Below are 23309 nucleotides of genomic sequence, written 5' to 3'. Positions count from 1 at the left end.
TATAGTCCCCAAATATTAATGCTTCCCTTCTATGCTCTGATGATTTTCTTATGCTTCACAGTTTGGAAATGCTACTTTTTAAACAAAGTGTAGCTCTCAGAATCCCCCCGACCATCACTGTTGATCAGGGGATGCTGGGAGCTGTAGTACAAAAATGTTAATACATCTGTTGCAAGCAGTGATGATTTTCTCACGCTTCCTTCTCATTGCCTAAGAGCCAGAAATGCTCTCTGTCTGGGAAGGCTGAGTCCTCTGGGTGGTCCCTTCAGGCTGGAAAGTGTGGGCCGCAGGGACGGAGATGAGCAAACATCTTTCATGTCGGGAAGTGGGTTTTGCAAGGGAAAAGGAGGGAGGAAAGCTGGGTTCTGTTCCTTCTGAATGAGGCCTGGAGGAGGAGGAGGAGGAGGAGGAGGAGGAGGAGGAGGAGGAGGAATAGTTTGCTTTGCTTACACTGGACAGATGTTCCAGGCACCGCCAAGAGCCTTTGCTCTGCAAGGAGGAGGCAAAGGGGGGGTCTTCCAGAGTCAGGGCTTTTCATCTTTGCAGAAACAGAGGTTGGCCTGAGGAGGCTGTTGAGATTATGGACTTATCGTTGCATTTGTTGTTGGAAACCACCCTTGATCTTGACTCATGGTGACCCTCTGGAGGAGACGTCTCCAAGGCCCCCAGTCCTCCACTGTTCTGTTCATTTCCTGCAAATTCATATCCAGGACTTCCTTCATAGAGTCCATCCATCTAGCATGGGGCCTTCCTCTCTTTCTATACCCCTCCACCTTTCCAATAACCAAAATCCACCATCACCACAGCAAAGTGTCAGTAACCACCGGCAGAGTTGTGTTCCATTTGTATTATGGTGGGCCCTACGGTGGGTATCTGCAGGGGTTTGGTTCCACGATCACCACTACCCCCTCTGTCGATACCAAAATCTATGATGATCAAGACAGTGGCACAGGAAAATTTTGTTGTGTTGTTAGCTACCCTCGTGTCAACCCCAACTCATGGCGACCCTGTGGACGAGAGATCTCCAAGACCCGCTCTCCACCACTGCTCTGCTCAGGTCCTGCAACTCCAATACTTGTGCTCTCCCTAATTGAATATAACCATCTAGCTTTCACTGCCATGGCTCCATCTGACACAATCCTGGGATTTGTAGTTTGGTGAGGCACCAGCCCTCTTGGGCAAAAGAAGACCTTGCAGAACGACCAATCTCAAGAATCCATGGGATGGACCTGCAGCACTTAACACTGGCATCAAACTGCATTATATAATTATATTGTTGTTGTTAGCTGCCCTCGAGTCCATTCCGGCTCATGGCGACCCTGTGGATGAGACATCTCTAAGAATCCCTCTCCTCCGCTGCAGTCTTGCCCAGATCCTGCAATAAGCCCTTGCCCATAATCCTCCTGATTGAATCTATCCATCTAGTTTGTGCTCTTCCTTTTATTTTATTATTATTTATTTATGGTATTTATACCCCGCCCTTCAGCCCTAAAGGCTATCAGAGCGGCTTACAATTATTATTTTTAATTAGATGGTTCCTCTCTTTCTTCTACCTTCTACCTTTCCTAGCATTATTGTTTTTTCTAGTGATCAATTTCTTCTCATGATGTGGCCAAAGTATGATAGTCTCAACTTGACCATCTTTGCTTCCAAGGAGAGCCCTGGTCTGATCTGTTCAAGAACCCATTTGTTTGACTTCTTGGCTGTCCATGGGGTCATCCTAGGTCCTCTTCTCCAGCCCCACATTTCAAAGGAGTTGGTTTTCTTTCTGTCTGCTTCCTTCAATGTCCAACATGTTAATTGGGAATACAATAGCCTAGACGATTCTGACTTTAGTGCTCAGTTGTATGTCTTGGCTCTTCAGCATCTTTTCCGTTTCATTCATAGTTGTCCTTCCCATTCCTAGTCTTCTTCTGATTTCTTGGCTGCAGTCTCCATTCTGGTCAACGTTTCAACCTAGATATGGGAATTCTCAAACTATTTCAATTTCCTCATTGTCGAGATTGAATGTGTGTATTTCTTTTGTGGTTGTTATTTTTGTTTTCTTTGTGTTCAGCATCAGACCTGCGTTTGCATATAATTGTAACTATATTCTACAAAGATGCACCCAAGGTTTTTCCGTAGCCAAGTGCAGTTTCGAACTCTGGTCTGCCAGAGTCCTTGTCCAGTCCTCTAACAATGCTGGCTCTGTATGAACCACCCTAAAATAATTTTGTGCCAGCTGCAATCTTGCCCCGCAATCCTGAGGGCTGGCTTATTATTCTAACCACCTTTTTGTCTACCCCATGATAGGACCCACAGTCTCTGGATGCCGCTGTACAGACCACACTTTTGGGACTCTTCCCTCCCTTTGAGGCCACGGCTCCGACGGTCCTCAGCCAGCTCTTCCGTGTCCTGGAGGCCAGGTACCACGGGGATGGGCTCTGCTGCCTCCTGGACTTCCTCATCCCTTCCAAGCGCCTTCTGGAGCATGTCCGCCAGGCCGCTTGTGTAAGTACAATCCAGGTGCCAAAACACCATCCTTGGGCCACATACGGACCCCGGGACTCTATTTTGCAATCCCTGGGGACCCCAGAACCCTTGAATTTGGATGCATCTCTCTGTGACTAGGGCTCCATCTGCATCTGCACTGCAGAAATGATGCACTTTGACACCACTTTAATTGCCATGGCTCCCTGCTATGGAATCCTGGGATCTGTAGCTCTGAGAGATATTTAGACCTTCACTGTTAGAGAGCTCTGTTGCCTCCACAAAGGACAGTTGGTTGTCCTTATCCACAGATTTATTTATTTTTTAAATCTGGGGATTCAAGCATCCAGGGATTGAAAATTTTCAAAACACAATTTTAAATTCCAAATAGCAAACCTTGATTTGGCCATTTCATATAAGGGAGACCATTTTGCCAAGCCATTATATTTAATGGGACTTGAGCATCCAAGGATTTTGTTATCCACAGGGGGTCCTGGAACCAAACCCCAGCAGATAACAAATCCCAGGATGCCGTGGAATGGAGTCAAGTCTAGCAGGACACCAAATTCAGAAACTCAGACTTCAGTATTAAAACTTACCAAACCTTTATTCAGGAACTATTGATTTCAGGAAGTTCTGGGGACATAACAAACTTCAGATCCCAGGATTCCATTGCATTGAGCCATGGCTGTTAAAGCAGAGTTAAACTACATTATTTATGCATGCAGATTAGACCTCATTCCTTCATCTTTCTTGCCAGAGAAATGGTGGCCTTTGGTGAGTAGGTGGCTGCATATGGCTCCAGTTCAGACTTTGCTTTCTTCTCCTCTAGTCCTTTCTCAGAGCTACCAAAGGCCGAATGAAAATGGCCACAAATAGACTGTGATAAGGACAGGCGGAAAATGTTATGTGTGGGCCAAATTCCTATTGGAAAGAAGGTCATTGCCAAAGCACCAGATCTATCTGATTTTGGAAGTTAAACACGATCAACCCTGAATAGTCCTTGGATAGTCCTTGGCCAAGATGGCTGAGTCTTCTTGGAACTGCACTTCAGAACACCAGGGCCTCATTTCCACTTACATTTAAACTGGTTTGGAATTTGCCTTCAGTCCGTGTCAATGAATCGATTCCAAAAGGTCCATTGTTCCCACTATGAAAGCGGATCTTTTCATTATCCCCTTGTAATCACTTCTTTTTTGGCACGATTGTCATCCCCACTAGTTTGCACCACTTCAAAATGCATGTCAACCATCTGTGCGCCATCAGAGACGGAAGCGGCAGCCCGGCTTGGGAACTATATATATTTAAAATAAACTGATAGAAAATTCAGTTCATTGGTTTTACAACAACTTGTGATCAGTGAGGCAAGTAGTTGCAAAACCAATGAATTGAGTCTTCTATCCATTTTTTTAAAGAATAAAATGGATAGAAGATTCGATTCATTGGTTTTGCAACTAGTGTGGGCCCTTCCCTTACATGGGGGATCTGTTCTGGACCCCTGCATAAGCAGCATTTGGTGTATGCTTGTGCCCCATTGAAAACAATGGGGCGCATGCTTGTGGTGTCACATGGTGCACGTGGCATGGGTGCACACACCATATGTTTGATTGTCACGTGGCTTCAGTGTAAGCTTGAAACCGCATATAGTGTGCCCGCGTACAGTGGCGTTGGCGCACTGTACTTGCCTCACCGATTGCAAGTAGTTGCAAAACCAATGCATCAAATCTTCTATCAATTTTGGCCATCTGTCGGGGATGCTTTGATTTGGATTTCCTGCATGGCAAGGGGTTGGACTGGATGGCCCGTGCGGTCTCTTCCAACTCATAGATTCTATGATTCTATGATTTGTTTTTTTTAAAAATCATGCACCTGTAAGTCACTCCTCAAGCAGAAAGGCAGCGCTGAGAGAGGGAGAAGATGGTGGCTCTATCAAAAACTGAGGAGGGACACTAAACATCCCTCTGCCCTTAGTCCCTTCCTTCCAGAATGATGCCATTCAGAGCCGTCCTTTCCACTTGTTGAACACATTTCGGAATCGATTCTTTACAACAGAACTGCCAAAGAGCTAGTGCCAGGAAAGAAAGGAGGGGTTTTTTGCATTTGCCTCACTTCATCACGATTGACACCAATCACAGTAGGATTGGAACTGGTTTCAAATGGGAATGACGGTCATGTAACCCGATCAGTGATTTGCTTTAAATCATAGTGGGAACGAGCCCTCGAAGGACCAGAGTTTGGGAATACCGGGTATTGTAGGTTGTGTATTTCAGAGGAAGGAACTGGCAAAACTACCCCTGAGAATTCCTTGCCTAAGAGAACCCCACGAAATCAATGGGGTTGCCATAAGCGGACAGGCAACTCAAAGGCACTTACACAAACGCACAATACTTTCATCCTCGTCCCCCATCGCTACACTCCTGTGGATGGGAGCATTATTTTGAGGAAATGTTTTCAGTTGTAACTGCGTGCCTCCAGCTGCAGTGCAGGAAAAGCATGTGTTCCTCCCATGCCGCCAGACAGCCAGGAAATAATGCTGTCAGGCCATTGGCGTGCGGCACTGATTAAAACCATTTGTTCTTCTGCTTATGTTTTTCCTACTAGGGATTCTGAGGCCTTGGAGAATTACATCTTCCGGGGATCGTTGTTCCTTGGATGCTGGTGCGTTGCAGCATTTTGCAAGTACCAGGGAGAAAGCAAAGCAAAGAGGCAGAGTTCTCCCTTCCCTAAAGATCTTGCTGGCCCCAAATCCAAAATACTCCCAGAAGATGGGACCTAAGTCAAAACAAGAAATTCATTTATGTTTTGAATACATCTTATACAAAGAGCATGAAGACAATTGTATGCACAATATTCTTAATAATTTTGGGCATGATTTTTTTTTTGGCATACACTGAATCATCAGAAAGCAAACATGTCACTATCCCAGCCACCCATCTGGACAATTTTGGATTTTGTAAATCCAAATAGATAAGTGAAAATTGTGTATTTGGATTTTGGGTAGCAAGAGAAGAGAGAACTCTGCCTCCTTTCTTTGCTTTCTTCCTAGTACTTGCAATGCTGCAACACACCAAAATTGTCCATATAGGTGGCTGGGATAGTGACACCTTTGCTTTCTAATGTTTTGATGTACACAAACTTTATTTCATGCACAAAATTATTTAAAACCTGTATAAAATTCACTTCAGGCTATAAATGAATTGCGCGTTTGGACTTAGGTCCCATCTTCTCATTGCTAGTAAGTTAAAATGATTCCTTGCTTCCTTCAGTAACAAAAGATTACATCTTTATTAAGGGTGCATCTGCACTGTAGAAATAATGCAATTTGGCACCACTTTAAATGCTGTAGCACCATCCTATGCAATCCTGGGATTTGTAGTCTTACGAGGTTTTTAGCCCTCTCTGGCAAAGCATGTTGGTAGAAAGCTGAGGAGGAGGAAACGCTGTAAATTAGTAGAAAAGGAGTTTTCTACTTTTACTTTTCAGAGTTTCGGATAAGGGAGATGCAACTTGTACTTTTAAAAGGTAGCTTCTGGAGCTCTGATCCTTGGTCTCTCTCTCCTCCCCAGGCCCCTTACGTCAGCCGTGTCTTCCTCCACGAGGGATGGCCGTTGTGTCTCCATGAGAAGGTAGTGGTCCATCTGGGGCCGTTGAACCCGCTCCTCCTGCGTCCCGGCGACTTCTACCTCCAAGCGGAGCCGTGTGGGGAGCAGTCGGCTTGCCTGGCGGTCAAATGTCTCTCCAGGGATCTGACCACCGTGGAGAAGATCCTTGTCCCCGAAGCTTCGTGCTCCTTGCTCTTCACCAAGGAATGGTTGGAGGACATCAACCAGGACTTGGACCGACCAATGCTCCACACTTGCTTGGTGGCCACCGGGAATGGGATTGTGCCTGTTGCATGGAACAAAATTGTGACTCCGGAATTCGTGCACTTGCCCAAAACAGAAGGTTTGGTGGAACAAAAAGACTATCTGGAGGCTTACTCCTTCCTGAAAGCTGGTGTTGATGGAAGCCCGAGGCCATCTCAAGGCAAGTATCCAGGCCTTATCAAGGTAGAACAAGGAACCTGGAAAAACTCCACTTTGTTCACCCTGCCAAGTCTGTGTGATATCATCAGTGAGAACCTGGAAGGGGAGTATGTGAATCTCCTGGGATTTTCAGAAGAAAAGAAACCGGATTCCCCTTCTCCTGCCAAGTCTATGGTGCCTTCAGGTCATCAACAACCATCTCAAGGAGAGGAATCACCCAGAACTGAGAAGGGACTTGTTTGTATGAAGGGAAAGAATGGATTTGTGGAGGAAAGCTGGAGTTGTGGGACGGGGCCAGACTCGGAGGAAGGTCCTTGCACCCCTTGCTTGAGGAGGAAAATGAACCAAGACCCCAAAGTCCACGAGCCAAGATGCCGCTATCGGGAATCCTATGTGGCCGCCCTGAAAAACCCAGTCAGCTTCAGCTCAGGATTGATGGAAGCTATTTTGGAAGAGATGGACACAGCCCAACATGCCTCCGAAAGCCCAGATGGAAAGCCCACCAAAGGGTCGGAAGAGATAGTTTCCAGAATCTCCTCTGAGCATCCAAACAAGGAAGGCAAAGCTGGAGAGGTCTCCAAGCAAAGGCCCATGAAACACCTGAAGTCTCCCATGGAAGGTCCTGCTGCCGGCAATAAATTTTCATTCTTGAAAGGATACCGTCATCCTCATCCTCCTCCAGCTTCCATTTGCGTTGTGGAAAAAGCCAAGAAGGGTCAGGAAGGACCTCAGAAAAGGATCATTTGCTCTCCCAAAGCAGCCCAAGCCAAGCCAGCAAACGCAGAGAAAGGTAATCCTGTGAGAATGCAATTTTAAAAAATATTTTCAAAAATTAATTTCCAAATTAAAATTCATAACAATTTTTTTGCAAGATCATTAAAAACATCATTAATTTACCCAAATATAAAAGTACTTCCCACCTTCAGAGAATTGGTTCTAACTACTATATTCTGGCTTTTGTGTCTTCCTGTTCATCTTGACTTCTGCTTCTAACTCTCATTTTATTTCCATCGGTCTACATTCCTGTTAGAAAAGAAAATTACAAAAACTACCAAAACGCTCCGCTGATCTAATGCTGTGGGAATGCAATTAAGAGTAAGTGCAAAACATGTGAACTATGAGCAGGAAGCAGCAGCTGGGATGCCATGTTTTCCAAAGGGCTTTCCAGACCTGAATCCTAATACAGGTTGAGCCTCCCTTTTCCAGGATTCTGGAATCCGAAACGCTCCCAAATTTTGGATTTATTATTAAAATTAGAACCTGTGGCTGAGATAGTGAGACCTTTGCTTTCTGACGGTTCTGATGAAACAGACTTTGTTTCATGCACAAAATGAATGAAAAAATACTGTGTAGGAAATTACCTTCAAGCTATGTATATGAGTCCCTACATTGGGGGGAAAGGTGGGATGATGATGATGATGATGATGATGATGATGATATAATAGTAGTAGTAGTGGTTATTATTATTACTATAGTGATCATAATAATGCTTGTTCTCTTCTGCCTCAGAGGGTAGGACCAAGTCTAATGGTCTGAAGTTACAGGAGAGCAGATTTCAATGAACCATTAGAAGGAATGTCTTGACAGAGGAGTTTATCACACTGGGACTAATTTTGACATTAAAGAGAGATTAAAGTACATTTAAAGCCCCCAGAAATAAAGCGAAAATGGCGAGTAATTGTGCGAATGATTATCACACGCAATAGGGCAAACAAAGTGATATCGGAAATGCATTGTCGCTGAAATGCTGAAAGTAAAAAGATGCGCGTCCATGGTTCTTTGTGACCACTTTAAGGGCGGGTTTTGTCTGCCATCGTGTGAAATCATTTACTGTAATTACATTATTTTGTATATTGTATTAACTCTGTTGTTACCCGCCTCGATCCTCAAAGTGGAAGAGGCGGGATATAAATAAATATGTATTATTATTATTATTTTCCCAGGATATTCATGGGATAAACTCCTTTCATTGTTTACTCCTGACATGTTGCTACAATTCATCATGAAAAGTATTATTTCCAAAATTCTGTACAAAGAGGGGGAGAAATGCATCTGTGGTTGCCTGGGAGGGCAGGTTTGGCTTCCTATCCCATTCCGCCACCTTTGTAACACCAGAAAAAAAACTATTGCATTGAGGTTGTTAATGGGATGAGCTGTAATCTGGCAAGCCTCCAGTTCGAATCTCGCCGGTGCCATGAACTCAGCAGGCTCTCTTAGGCAAGCCCACACTCGCTTTCATCCTCTCTCCCCTTCTCTGGTTCATGGAGAGTGTGTCTGCCAACACAGAGCTTGGGAAAAGTTCCTTTTTGGGACTACAGCTCCCAGAATCTCCCAGCAAATTGGGAAGATTCTGGCAGCTGCAGGCTAAAAAAAAGGAGCTTTTTCTGGCCTCTGTCCAAATGCTTGCACTGAAAAAGAATCCATCACCTATAAGGACAATTATTAGTAGTAGTAGTAGTAGTAGTATTATCTGCAAAGGCAATAGAGCTCTTAGCTTTAGTAAATATCTTTTAAGGTTCAGCTAAGGCTGCATCCGCTCTGCAGAAATAATCCACTTTGATACCACTTTAACTGCCCTAGCTCAATGCTTTGGAGTTATGAGAATTGTAGTTTGGGGGACATTTAGCCTTCTCTCTAGGAGAGCTCTGGTGCCACAACAAACTACAATTCCCAGAACTCCATGGTATGGAGCCATTGCAGTTAAAGTGATGTCAAATTGAAATTTCTGCAGTGCGGATGCAACCTGAGACATAGTACCTTGTGGATAGCCCTGAGGTGAGGTCAGGTTAGATAGCCTTCTGGGACATTTCCTGACTTCTCGGTTTTTCCTTCTCTCTCCAGGTCCAAATCAGTTTGATGCAGTATTTTTGGAACATCCCTCATCCAAGAGCATAGATAGCAACAGCAACCGCTTTTCTAGCGTTGATGCCGTGCTCCAAGAATTGCACCTTCCAGGATCCAACCTTTGGGAACCTGTTAGTTGGGAGTCGCTGCATCCTGAGCTTTTGTCTTCTGGAATTGTGTGTCTGCCAGGTATTGCAAGTTGCGATGAAGGTCTGGGAACCAAACCCTATCAGGAATAGTTTATAGTTGAATAGTTTAGCCGCTTGGCCAAGGACAGTTGATGGGGAAGCAAGACAGGGTCTTCTCAATGGCTGCTCCCAGACGTTTAAATTGTAAAAGGTTGGGAACCACTACAAAAAATACCACCAGGTCAGGAGGTTCCTGAAAAACAGGATGGGAAGGCTGAAAGCAGGGTTCGAATCCCCGCTTAGCCATGGAGGTCCACAGGGTAGCCTTGGCAAGTCACACTGTCTTAGCCTCAGAAGAAGGCAAATGCAAAGTCCCTTTGGACAAAGCTTGCCAAGAAAACCCTGTAATACAGTTGCCCTAATTCATGATAATAATAATAATAATAATAATAATAATAATAATAATAATAATAATAATAGATTTACACTGCTACCCCGGGTTACGAAATTAATTCGTTCCGCTATTCCTTTCGTAAGCCGAAAATTTCGTAACCCGAAACGCTTTTCCCATTGAAAATAACTAATGCGTTCCATGACCTCAGACTGAACCTGCAAGTCAAAACAAAGTCACAATAGAGGCCTATTAAGCTAAGTACCCTACAATACAATGTAATACAAAGTTGCCTGAGGCACTAAAGAGCTTAACAATGACTGGCAGGTCCATTCTAAACTTTCTAATGATCTTAACAATGACTGGCAGGTCCATTCTAAACTTTCTAAGGATCTTAACAATGACTGGCAGGTCCATTCTAAACTTTCTAATGATCTTAACAATGACTGGCAGGTCCATTCTAAACTTTCTAATGATCTTAACAATGACTGACAGGTCCATTCTAAACTTTCTAAAGGATAAAGAAAAAAAGTTTTTTTCTCTCTTTGATGGTTCTGGCATCTCAGAGTCAGGCAGGAGGAGGAGGATGAGCTCTCAAATCATCACACCCATGACCAAAGCACCCCAAATCTAAAAAAGCAACCCCATGGTCACACTCTCTGGCCCAAACTTGCAAAAGTCCCACCCCACACTCTCAAATCATCACAGCCATGGCCAAAGCACACAAGAACTCAAGCTCATAGGCCAGAAACCCAAAATCTGAAAATGCCACCCCAAAGTCACACTGTCTGGCCCACATCAAAGCAAGGCCAAACTTGCAAAAATCGATGCCCACACTTTGAAAACATCACAGCCATGACCAAACCACCCCAGAACCCAAACTCAAAGGCCAGAAACCCCAAATCTGAACATGCCACCCCATGGTCACACTCTCTGGCCCACATCAAATCAAGGCCAAACATGCAAACCTCACATCTCACACTTTGAAATCATCACACCCATGACCATGCCACCCCAGAACCCAAACTCAAAGGCCAGAAACCCCAAATCTGAACATGCCACCCCATGGTCACACTCTCTGGCCCACATCAAATCAAGGCCAAACATGCAAACCTCACATCTCACACTTTGAAATCATCACACCCATGACCATGCCACCCCAGAACCCAAACTCAAAGGCCAGAAACCCCAAATCTGAACATGCCACCCCATGGTCACACTCTCTGGCCCACATCAAATCAAGGCCAAACTTGCAAAAATCGATGCCCACACTTTGAAATCATCACACCCATGACCATGCCACCCCAGAACCCAAACTCAAAGGCCAGAAACCCCAAATCTGAACATGCCACCCCATGGTCACACTCTCTGGCCCACATCAAATCAAGGCCAAACTTGCAAAAATCGATGCCCACACTTTGAAATCATCACACCCATGACCAAACCACCCCAGAACCCAAACTCAAAGGCCAGAAACCCCAAATCTGAACATGCCACCCCATGGTCAGGCCCATTCTAAAGGATAAAGAAAAAAAGTGTTTTTCTTATCTTTGCTGGTCTTGGCATCAGAGTGAGGCAGGAGAAGGAGGAGGAGGAGCTCTCAAATCATCATAGCCATGACCAAAGCAACCCCAAATCTAAAAAAGCAACCCCATGGTCACACTCTCTGGCCCACATCAAATCAAGGCCAAACACATCTCACACTTTGAAATCATCACACCCATGACCATACAGTACAAAAGTGTTTTTCTTATCTTTGCTGGTCTTGGCATCTGGTCCTGGCATCTCGGAGTGAGGCAGGAGGAGGAGGAGGAGGAGAGGGGCAGCCCAAAAAGCCAAATTTAAACCAATTCAAGCAATTTAACCACTTCAGCCAATTCAAGCAATTTAACCACTTCAGCCAATTTATCCAATTCAAGCAATTTAACCAATTCAGCCAATGCCACCAATTTAACAAAGTTAACCATTTTTTTAAAAAGAATTTGGTGTTTTTTTTTAGGGTCACCTTTTTTTTAAGGGTCACCTTTTGCCTTCTTGGATGACGGTTCTCCCGCTCTAGGGAAGAACTGGTCCAAGGATGTCTGCTTTTGCCGGCCCTTAAGCAGGTTCTTAAAATGGCTAAGGCAGACATTATCAAAATGGGCAATGGCATGGCTGGTGAGCACCTGCTCAGGGTGGTGCTTCTCCACAAAGGAAGCCACATTGTGGAATTGCCGCAAAATGTCTTTAATTTCTGCCGTTGGCAGAGATGCCCCCGCAGCCTCCTCCTCCTGGCCCCTGTCGAAATGGAGCACGTCTTCATCCACGGCCGAGTGTTGCATCGCCGCCAAGGCCTTCAGGTCCTCTGTTGTCAGGTCCTCGTTGTGCTCCTCGATGAGTTCCTCCACGTCCTCGTTGTCCACGTCGAGTCCCAGGGACCTTGCGATGGAGACGATCTCGTGCACCTCTTCCTCTTCACCTGGCTCAGCACCCTCGGACTGTGACCCTTCCAAGGAAGAAGCATCAGGCCACAGCTTCCTCCACGCAGCAATCAGGTTGCGCCTGGTGATCGCCTGCCAGGCCAAGTCCACCATCTTTAAGCACACCACGATGTCAAAATGCTGCTTCCAGAACTCACGAAGGGTCAGCTGTGTGCTCTCGGTCACATCGAAGCAACGCTTGAAGAGGTGCTTGGTGTACAGCTTCTTGAAGTTGGCGATCACCTGCTGGTCCATGGGTTGCAAGAGGGAGGTCGTGTTGGGTGGCAGAAACTGGACCTTGATGAAGGAGAACTCCGCGAGGATGTCCTTCTCCAGGCCATGCGGGTGCGCAGGAGCATTGTCCAAGAGGAGGAGGCACTTCAGGGGCAAATCTTCTTCCTCCAGGTACCGCTTCACTGTCGGGGCGAAGACACTGTTGATCCACTCGACGAAAAGGAGGCGTGTCACCCATGCGCGGCCATTGGAGCGCCACATCACTGGCAACCTGTCCTTCTGGATGTTGTGTGCCTTGAACGCCCTGGGATTCTCGGAGTGGTACACCAACAGGGGCTTGACCTTACAGTCCCCGCTGGCATTGGCACACAACGCAAGTGTGAAGCGGTCCTTCATTGGCTTGTGGCCTGGCTGTCTCCTCTCCTCCTGGGTGATGTAGGTGCGGCGAGGCATCTTCTTCCAGAAGAGGCCCGTCTCGTCGCAGTTGAAGACTTGCTGCGGGACGTAGCCTTCCTCCTCCACCATGGCCTTGAACGCGACGACGAATGCTTCAGCGGCCTGGTGGTCTGCGCTGGACGCCTCGCCGTGACGGACGACAGAGTGGATCCCGGTCCTCCTCTTGAACCTGTCGAACCAGCCACGTGATGCTTTGAAGTCCGGGGTGGCTGGCTCCTCCTGCGAAGAAGTTCCTTCGCCTGCCTCCTTGCTGGCCAGGTCTTCGTAGATGGCGGTGGCCTTCTCGCAGATGACCGAGGTGGTCACAGTGTCCCCGACTCGCTCCTTTTCCTTGATCCAGAGGAGAAGCAGGCGCTCCATCTCCTCATGCTTCGGTGTCCTCTGCTTGGCGATGGTCGTCACGCCTTTCGCTGGAGCCACAACAGCTCTGATGGCCTCCTTCTGCTTGAGGACAGTGCCAATCGTCGATGGGTTGCGTCCATACTCCTTGGCAATGTCCACCAAGCGCACGCCCCTCTCGTGCTTGGCAATGATGTCCTTCTTGTCCTCCAAGGACAAGGGAGCCCTCTTCTTCTTCTCACCGCTTGGCTTGGGAGCCATACTGTACAGTAGCTCAAGCCTAAAAAGGACAAAAGGCACAGGCACTGAGCAAAAGCCACAATTGGAAACCACCCCCACCCCCATGGTCACACTCTCTGGCCCAAACTTGCAAAAGTCCCACCCCACACTCTCAAATCATCACAGCCATGGCCAAAGCACACAAGAACACAAGCCCATAAGGCCAAAAACCCCAAATAAGAAAATGCCACCCTATGGTGAGAGTCTCTGGCCACATGTGACCATAGCCAAAGTGTTAAAAGTCTCACACCACACTTTGAAAACAGCACAGCCATGAAGAAATCAAAGCAGCAAATGAAGCCCATCATCCCCAATTCAGAGCATGCCACCCAAACAGCAAAAACCCCCAAAAAAGCAACCCAGCAGCTCTAACCCATCATCCACACATCAGAGCATGTTACCCAAACAGCAAAAAAACCCCAAAAAAGCAACCCAGCAGCTCTAACCCATCATCCACACATCAGAGCATGTTACCCAAACAGCAAAAAAACCCCAAAAATGCAACCCAGCAGCTCTAGGCCATCATCCACACATCAGAGCATGTTACCCAAACAGCAAAAAACCCCAAAAAAGCAACCCAGCAGCTCTAACCCATCATCCACACATCAGAGCATGTTACCCAAACAGCAAAAAACCCCAAAAAAGCAACCCAGCAGCTCTAACCCATCATCCACACATCAGAGCATGTTACCCAAACAGCAAAAAACCCCAAAAAAAGCAACCCAGCAGCTCTAACCCATCATCCACACATCAGAGCATGTTACCCAAACAGCAAAAAACCCCAAAAAAGCAACCCAGCAGCTCTAACCCATCATCCACACATCAGAGCATGTTACCCAAACAGCAAAAAACCCCAAAAAAGCAACCCAGCAGCTCTAACCCATCATCCACACATCAGAGCATGTTACCCAAACAGCAAAAAACCCCAAAAAAAGCAACCCAGCAGCTCTAACCCATCATCCACACATCAGAGCATGTTACCCAAACAGCAAAAAAACCCCAAAAATGCAACCCAGCAGCTCTAGGCCATCATCCACACATCAGAGCATGTTACCCAAACAGCAAAAAACCCCAAAAAAGCAACCCAGCAGCTCTAACCCATCATCCACACATCAGAGCATGTTACCCAAACAGCAAAAAACCCCAAAAAAAGCAACCCAGCAGCTCTAACCCATCATCCACACATCAGAGCATGTTACCCAAACAGCAAAAAAACCCCAAAAAAGCAACCCAGCAGCTCTAACCCATCATCCACACATCAGAGCATGTTACCCAAACAGCAAAAAACCCCCAAAAAAGCAACCCAGCAGCTCTAGGCCATCATCCACACATCAGAGCATGTTACCCAAACAGCAAAAAACCCCAAAAAAGCAACCCAGCAGCTCTAACCCATCATCCACACATCAGAGCATGTTACCCAAACAGCAAAAAACCCCCAAAAAAGCAACCCAGCAGCTCTAACCCATCATCCACACATCAGAGCATGTTACCCAAACAGCAAAAAACCCCCAAAAATGCAACCCAGCAGCTCTAACCCATCATCCACACATCAGAGCATGTTACCCAAACAGCAAAAAACCCCAAAAAAGCAACCCAGCAGCTCTAACCCATCATCCACACATCAGAGCATGTTACCCAAACAGCAAAAAACCCCAAAAAAGCAACCCAGCAGCTCTAACCCATCATCCACACATCAGAGCATGTTACCCAAACAGCAAAAAACCCCCAAAAAAGCAACCCAGCAGCTCTAACCCATCATCCACACATCAGAGCATGTTACCCAAACAGCAAAAAACCCCCAAAAAAGCAACCCAGCAGCTCTAGGCCATCATCCACACATCAGAGCATGTTACCCAAACAGCAAAAAAACCCCAAAAATGCAACCCAGCAGCTCTAACCCATCATCCACACATCAGAGCATGTTACCCAAACAGCAAAAAAACCCAAAAAAGCAACCCAGCAGCTCTAACCCATCATCCACACATCAGAGCATGTTACCCAAACAGCAAAAAACCCCAAAAAAGCAACCCAGCAGCTCTAACCCATCATCCACACATCAGAGCATGTTACCCAAACAGCAAAAAACCCCCAAAAAAGCAACCCAGCAGCTCTAGGCCATCATCCACACATCAGAGCATGTTACCCAAACAGCAAAAAACCCCAAAAAAACAACCCAGCAGCTCTAACCCATCATCCACACATCAGAGCATGTTACCCAAACAGCAAAAAACCCCAAAAAAAGCAACCCAGCAGCTCTAACCCATCATCCACACATCAGAGCATGTTACCCAAACAGCAAAAAACCCCCAAAAATGCAACCCAGCAGCTCTAGGCCATCATCCACACATCAGAGCATGTTACCCAAACAGCAAAAAACCCCAAAAAAGCAACCCAGCAGCTCTAACCCATCATCCACACATCAGAGCATGTTACCCAAACAGCAAAAAACCCCAAAAAAAGCAACCCAGCAGCTCTAACCCATCATCCACACATCAGAGCATGTTACCCAAACAGCAAAAAAACCCCAAAAAAGCAACCCAGCAGCTCTAACCCATCATCCACACATCAGAGCATGTTACCCAAACAGCAAAAAACCCCCAAAAAAGCAACCCAGCAGCTCTAACCCATCATCCACACATCAGAGCATGTTACCCAAACAGCAAAAAACCCCCAAAAATGCAACCCAGCAGCTCTAACCCATCATCCACACATCAGAGCATGTTACCCAAACAGCAAAAAACCCCAAAAAAGCAACCCAGCAGCTCTAACCCATCATCCACACATCAGAGCATGTTACCCAAACAGCAAAAAACCCCCAAAAAAGCAACCCAGCAGCTCTAACCCATCATCCACACATCAGAGCATGTTACCCAAACAGCAAAAAACCCCAAAAAAACAACCCAGCAGCTCTAACCCATCATCCACACATCAGAGCATGTTACCCAAACAGCAAAAAACCCCCAAAAAAGCAACCCAGCAGCTCTAACCCATCATCCACACATCAGAGCATGTTACCCAAACAGCAAAAAACCCCCAAAAATGCAACCCAGCAGCTCTAGGCCATCATCCACACATCAGAGCATGTTACCCAAACAGCAAAAAACCCCAAAAAAGCAACCCAGCAGCTCTAACCCATCATCCACACATCAGAGCATGTTACCCAAACAGCAAAAAACCCCAAAAAAAGCAACCCAGCAGCTCTAACCCATCATCCACACATCAGAGCATGTTACCCAAACAGCAAAAAACCCCCAAAAAAGCAACCCAGCAGCTCTAACCCATCATCCACACATCAGAGCATGTTACCCAAACAGCAAAAAAACCCCAAAAAAGCAACCCAGCAGCTCTAGGCCATCATCCACACATCAGAGCATGTTACCCAAACAGCAAAAAACCCCAAAAAAGCAACCCAGCAGCTCTAACCCATCATCCACACATCAGAGCATGTTACCCAAACAGCAAAAAAACCCCAAAAAAGCAACCCAGCAGCTCTAACCCATCATCCACACATCAGAGCATGTTACCCAAACAGCAAAAAACCCCAAAAAAGCAACCCAGCAGCTCTAACCCATCATCCACACATCAGAGCATGTTACCCAAACAGCAAAAAAACCCCAAAAAAGCAACCCAGCAGCTCTAACCCATCATCCACACATCAGAGCATGTTACCCAAACAGCAAAAAACCCCCAAAAATGCAACCCAGCAGCTCTAGCCCATCATCCACACATCAGAGCATGTTACCCAAACAGCAAAAAAACCCCAAAAAAGCAACCCAGCAGCTCTAACCCATCATCCACACATCAGAGCATGTTACCCAAACAGCAAAAAAACCCCAAAAAAGCAACCCAGCAGCTCTAGGCCATCATCCACACATCAGAGCATGTTACCCAAACAGCAAAAAACCCCAAAAAAGCAACCCAGCAGCTCTAACCCATCATCCACACATCAGAGCATGTTACCCAAACAGCAAAAAAAACCCAAAAAAGCAACCCAGCAGCTCTAACCCATCATCCACACATCAGAGCATGTTACCCAAACAGCAAAAAAACCCCAAAAATGCAACCCAGCAGCTCTAGCCCATCATCCACAAATCTGAACATGCCAGTAGCAAAACCCACAATCCACACTTTGAAAACACCAAAAAAATAAAAATAAAAAAAATAAAAATTAAAAAAAAATTAAAAAAATTTAAAAAAAATAAACAGCACCCCAGCACCCCAGAGCAAAAGCATGGTCACACTGTCTCAGCCCACCCCACCCCACAAGAAGAAGGTAAAAATCCATCAACCTACCGGTAGAGAAATTGCTGATGGCCGGTCTTGATCCGAAGATATGGCAAAGCCAGAAAAAGTCCAAAAGTCCCAAGGCAGAAAGCTAGGAAAAGTCTGAACCGCAACCAAGACTAGAGCTCCAAAGAGACTCTTTGTCACCAGTCCGCAGGGCCAGACAAAGGGGGCAGATCAATGGAAGCCGGCTTTTATTTCTCAAGGCAAGCCACCCCCCCCCCCAATTTCGTTAGCCAATGCAATTGATTGGCTTGATTTCGCAAGCCAATCACTGCTGCTAACGAAATTCAAAAATCGCGCCAAAGCTAATCCTAACCCAGCCCCCTGGGTTAGCCGTTAGCCCTTTAAATCCCTGGAAAGCCTATCGCTGCACTTTGCATCATTTGAATTTCGCGCCGAAAAGGATTGCGTAACCCGAAGAATCTTTCGTAACCCGGGACAGGTTTTTCCAAGCCTCGTTTTTCGTATCCCGAATATTTCGTAACCCGGTCCTTTCGTATCCCGGGGTACCAGTGTACTTATATCCTGCCCAATCACAGGGAGTCCGGTCAGGTTGCAAGGCACAGAGGAAGAACCAATGTTGAGCTTTGTCACATCAAGACGTCTTATGGCCTTTTTCTTTCCTTGGGCTGCAGGGGGTATAGACAAAATGGGGAGACCCATCATCCACATCACCACCAGCAGCCGAGAGTGGCACGCCCCCTGGTGCTCAGCCATGGAACTGCTGCGACTCCTCCTCTACCTTTGCGCCTTGTCCAGGTAAGCCAAGCTCCTTCCATAGAATCATAGAATAATAAGAGTTGGAAGAGACTGCAAGGGCCATCCAATCCAACCCCCTGCCATGCAGGAAATCCAAATCAAAGCATCCCCGTTGACAGATGGCCATCCAGCCTCCGTTTGAAGACCTCCAAAGAAGGAGACTCCACTACATTCCGAGGAAGGAGTGTGTTCCACTGTCGAACAGCCCTTACTGTCAGGAAGTTCCTTCTAATGTTGAGCTGGAATCTCTCTTCCTGGAGCTTGCATCCATTGTTCCAGGTCCTGTTCTCTGGAGTAGCATAAAACAAGCTTGCTCCCTCCTTAATATGACATCCCTTCAAATATTTAAACCGGGCTATCATATCACCAACCAGATGTCGTCATAACTGCAAAGGAGGACAAGGCACTCGTTAGGAGTTTATCACACGTGGTGAAAATCAGGGGTTTAAACATGGATTATCCAGTGATATTTGTGTGATTGCAGTGAAGATTTTCACTTGCATCCTGATTAAAGATGACTTAGGCTCTGTGCAGGCTGGCTATTAAGGCCAGCCTGGGGCAAAGTCGGGGCGAGCCCCAGCTCTGGCCCCAGGGCGCTATGATGTCACATGCCGCATCACACATTTTCCATGTTACTTGATTAATTGAATAAAAATAGTGGGGAGTAGATGATGATGATGATGATGGTGGATGATGGTGGATAACCATAACAATGATTATTTGTTGCCATGTGCCTTCAAGTCATTTTTGACTTATGGTGACTCCAAGGTGACCTTATCAGGGGGTTTTCTTGGCACGATTTTTTCAGAGGAGCTTTGACATTGCCTTCCCCGAGGCTGAGAGAGTGTGACTTGCCCAAGGTCACCCAATAGGTTTCCATGGCTGAGCAGGGGTTCGAACCTTGATCTCCAGATTCGTTCTTGTGGTCTTATGCCCAAACCATAACATCATGCTAAACAGCAGCGCCAACACTATGGCTTTGCATTTGATTGTTTTGCTGGAGCCCATTAAAAGAGTCCACATTTAGAACGTTGCCTGGCTGCCAGGGACATCTGTTGAAACCATTTTGGATTACTCTTCATTTAAAACAAATATATCTGAATTTTTGGCCTGCTGTCTGTGGCTGAGTTCATCCCAGCTGTTATAAACGTCTCCCTTTTTGGTTGTTGGCATACCTGGATCTCTTCTTTGGTGGGAGCCAGTGGGTCCCAGGTCAGTGGATCGACGAATCCACTCAAGGTTTTAGTGTGAAATTTAACGGCACTATTCAAGGTGCTTGGGCATATTTTGGGGATAGGGTTCCACACCTTGAATATATCTCTTTTGAAGTTCACACTGAAACCCAGGGCTGACCCACACACAGAAGTGGAATTATGGAATGCAAGGGACAACAAGGACCCCTTAATCCAGCCAGAGCCTGAATCCATATGGAAGCCATTAAGTCAGTGGTTGACTTAGTGCATTTAACCCCCAGTGCAGATCACTTTTAACAACACCCCATTCATCTCCTCATAGAATCATAGAGTTGGAAGAGACCTCAAGGGCCCTCCAGTTCAACCCATTCTGCCATGCAGGAACTCACCATCAAAGCATCCTCATTGACCAGGGGTCGGCAACCCCCGGCCCGCGGGCCACATCTGGCCCGCCGAGGTGACAGGACTGGCCCCAGCCCAGTCCTGCCGCCAATTGCCACAGGCGTTACTGCGGCGGCGGCGCCGAGGAGGGCGGGCCACAGACAGTGCGCCGTTGCCACCGCCGCCGCCCGCCCACAGCTTCCTGTAGTCCTGCGTGCGCATGCAGGGCCGCGCACAGGGCTAAATAGGAGGAGTTTCTCCTCCTGGGGCTGGCTGGCCAATGACTGCTGCCAGGGGCGGGCTGTTGGAGCTTCAGCCTGACCCCATTGGCCAGCCAGCCTCAAGAGGAGGAGCTCCTCCTCAGGCAGGGCAGGAAGGGGCAGGGGGTCCCCCTCCCTTTCCCTCCCTTCCCACGGCTCCAAGGAGCCGCGGGGAGAGAAGGAAGGAGCGAGGGTCCCCCTCCCTTTCCCTCCCTTCCCATGGCTCCAGGCAGCCGCGGGCAGGGCAGGAAGGGGCGGGGGTCCTCCTCCTTCCCGCCCTACCTGCGGCTGCCCCTCCCACGGGGGAAGAGGAGGAGGAAGAGAAGGAGGAGGAGGGAGGGAGGAAGGAGCAGGAGGAGGAAGGAGTTGGAGGAAGAAGAAGACTCTTTCTGAAGGTGAGACAGTGTGACTTTCCAAAGTGCATTTCTCTGTATTTTCGGTGCTTTTAATGCTAAAAGGTCTGCTTTAACAATGATAGTGGTTTTGGCCAAAGGGAAGAGCCGAAGGGAATGGCCTGGGACGGGTGCCCAAGCCCTTCCTTTCGGCCTCGCTCCCCTTTGGCCAAATGGGCCCCTTGGAGCCCATTCGGCCGAAGGAAGAGACTGAGGAGGAGAGGGCAGGCACACACCTCCTCGTGGGGCTTCGGCAGACCTGAGGTGTCCTTCAGAGGACACCTCAGGCCTGGCAAAGCCCCAAGGAAAGGAGCAGGGGCTGCGTGCCTGTTGCTCCTGCCCCTCACGGGCCCTTACTGGTCCCCAGCTGTCTCTGAGAGGCAGCTGGGGGCCAAGGAAAGGCAGGAGGAGCAGGCGCACACCTGTCACCCCCTCTCCCAATCTCCCCCCCACTTCTAGCTGTCTCTCAGACAGCTGGAGGTTGGGAAAGGGAGCAGAGAAAGCCCCTCCCCCAGAGGGTGGAAGCTCCCCCCAGATTCGGCCCCCCACTTGTCTGAGTCCCAAGTCTCTGGAGCAGCAGCTCCTTCTTGAAAGGTATGGCACCCTTTCAAATATTTAAACATGTCATGTCATCTCTTAACCTTCTCTTCATAGAATCACAGAATCCCAGAGTTAGAAGAGACCCCGAGGGCTATCCAGTCCAATCCCATTCTGCAATGCAGGAAGACACAAGCAAGCTCTCCCTGGGACAGATGGCTACCCCAGCCTTTGTTTAAAGCCTCCCAAAAAAGGGGACTCCACTGCTCTCCACTGCAGCAGCGTCTTCCATGGTTGAACCACTCTTGCCATCAGGAAGTTCCTCCAAATATTTAGGTGGAATCTCTTTTCCTGTCGCTTGCATCCATTGCTCCATTGTGTCCTATCCTCTGGAGCAGCAAAAAACAAGCTTGCTCCCTCCTCCGTATGAGACCCCTTCAAATACTTAAAACAGGGCTCTCATATCACTGCAGAATGGGGTTGGATTGGATGGCCCTTGGGCTCTCTTCCAACTATGGCCTGGTACAGATGAGAAGAAAGGGATGGCCAGAGGCCATCCCTTTCTTCTCTGGATCGTTGCCATGGCTACCACACGGCCCCGGCAACGATCCACCGTAAAAAGGAGCTCCAAAATGGAGCACCTTGCTGCGACACCACTAAGACGCCATTTCCGCCATGTGGCATCGCGGTGACATAACACACATGCTGCACTGTTTGGATGTGGCATGTGTGTGATGTAATCCATATGCACTATGTGTGGACGACAACATGTAATGATGGCGCCATCCACAGAAACTAGAGCTCAGTAGTGTGTGGTTGCTGCACGCTCCCGACCCCTAGTATCACCACCACCACACCACTTCCCACCAGTATGTACTGGCCCTATGATTCTGTGATTCTCTAGCCTAAACATACCCAGCTCCCTAAGCCGCTCCTCGTATTTATTTATTAAGCATGTAAATAGCCATCCACATAGATTTAAACCTCTGGACCCACACAACATCTTCTGGAAAGACATCATACAAATGGACATGGCATCCTTGTTAACTCCTCAAAGGGCTTACTTAAGGGACCCTCCCATACAGTAATTGCTGACCAATTTCACATCCTTTAGCTTTGTTTTGTTCTGTTCTGGTTCTTGTATTGCACTATGCCAATGTTATGTAATGTTACCATGAATAGATTTTAAAATTTAATTTAAAATAAATGGGGGGGAAAGGATGCCCCGTAGAAGACCTAGGAGTCCAAGTAGACCACATGTTGAACAATGCAGTAGCTAAAAAGCCAATGTGATTCTAGGCTGCATCAATAGAAATTCTTCTTCTTCTTGGCTTTACTTCACGAACGAAGATTCAGGAAGGACGCACTTTCTACAAGTGCGTTGATGACGTTGGATGTATCCTTGAAGCCTGTGCAATGGATTTTTCTGGTGGAGCGCAGCGTGCACAGAACTGGCCTCACCCTTTAAACCAGAGGTTCAACTGCCGAGGCCTTGACAAGCATGGACGGTGGCAGCGAGGTCCTCGAGTCGTAGGTTTGATTAGAGTTTCCTTCTCTTAGATGATTGACCTTACAGGGTTAGACGACCACCATCTGCCCGGGTTTGGTATTAGAGTTTTCCTTCCAGGATGGTGGCCATAAGGCTAGAGAGCCCATCCTGCCCTTTGGTGCTCTTGGTCAGACCCTTCGGTTGTGACCTGTCTGGCATGGGAGGCCCTGCCGGTGGCTATTATACCACCGCCAGCATAGCTCACAACTACTAAAGACCTTGCAGTATGGACGACGAGGGATCTGCTGCAGTCACCTGCAACTCTTGTGGGATGTTTCTCTACTTGCCTACAGAAGTGGAGAACTTCACATGCACCAAGTGCAAGTT

At 47.3% G+C, this 23309-nt stretch overlaps 1 protein-coding gene across 1 annotated transcript in view; it reads left to right on the top strand.

The window, feature by feature from the left end:
- LOC149315416 (uncharacterized protein KIAA1755-like) overlaps positions 1–23309 on the top strand; it is a 74099-nt gene that overhangs the window by 12327 nt on the left and 38463 nt on the right. The window contains exons 2-5 of the mRNA XM_089513424.1: positions 2293–2490; positions 6036–7284; positions 9336–9527; positions 18547–18670. Coding sequence (XP_089369550.1) covers positions 2293–2490; positions 6036–7284; positions 9336–9527; positions 18547–18670 — 1763 coding nt within the window. The remainder of the gene's footprint in view (positions 1–2292; positions 2491–6035; positions 7285–9335; positions 9528–18546; positions 18671–23309) is intronic.

Source organism: Sceloporus occidentalis, unplaced genomic scaffold (assembly GCF_023333645.1).
Source record: "Sceloporus occidentalis isolate IW3139 unplaced genomic scaffold, rSceOcc1.0.p SCAF_3, whole genome shotgun sequence".
Lineage (NCBI taxonomy): Eukaryota > Metazoa > Chordata > Lepidosauria > Squamata > Phrynosomatidae > Sceloporus > Sceloporus occidentalis.
Note: the sequence above shows the minus strand (reverse complement) of the source record. Positions and strands in the feature narration are given on the sequence as shown.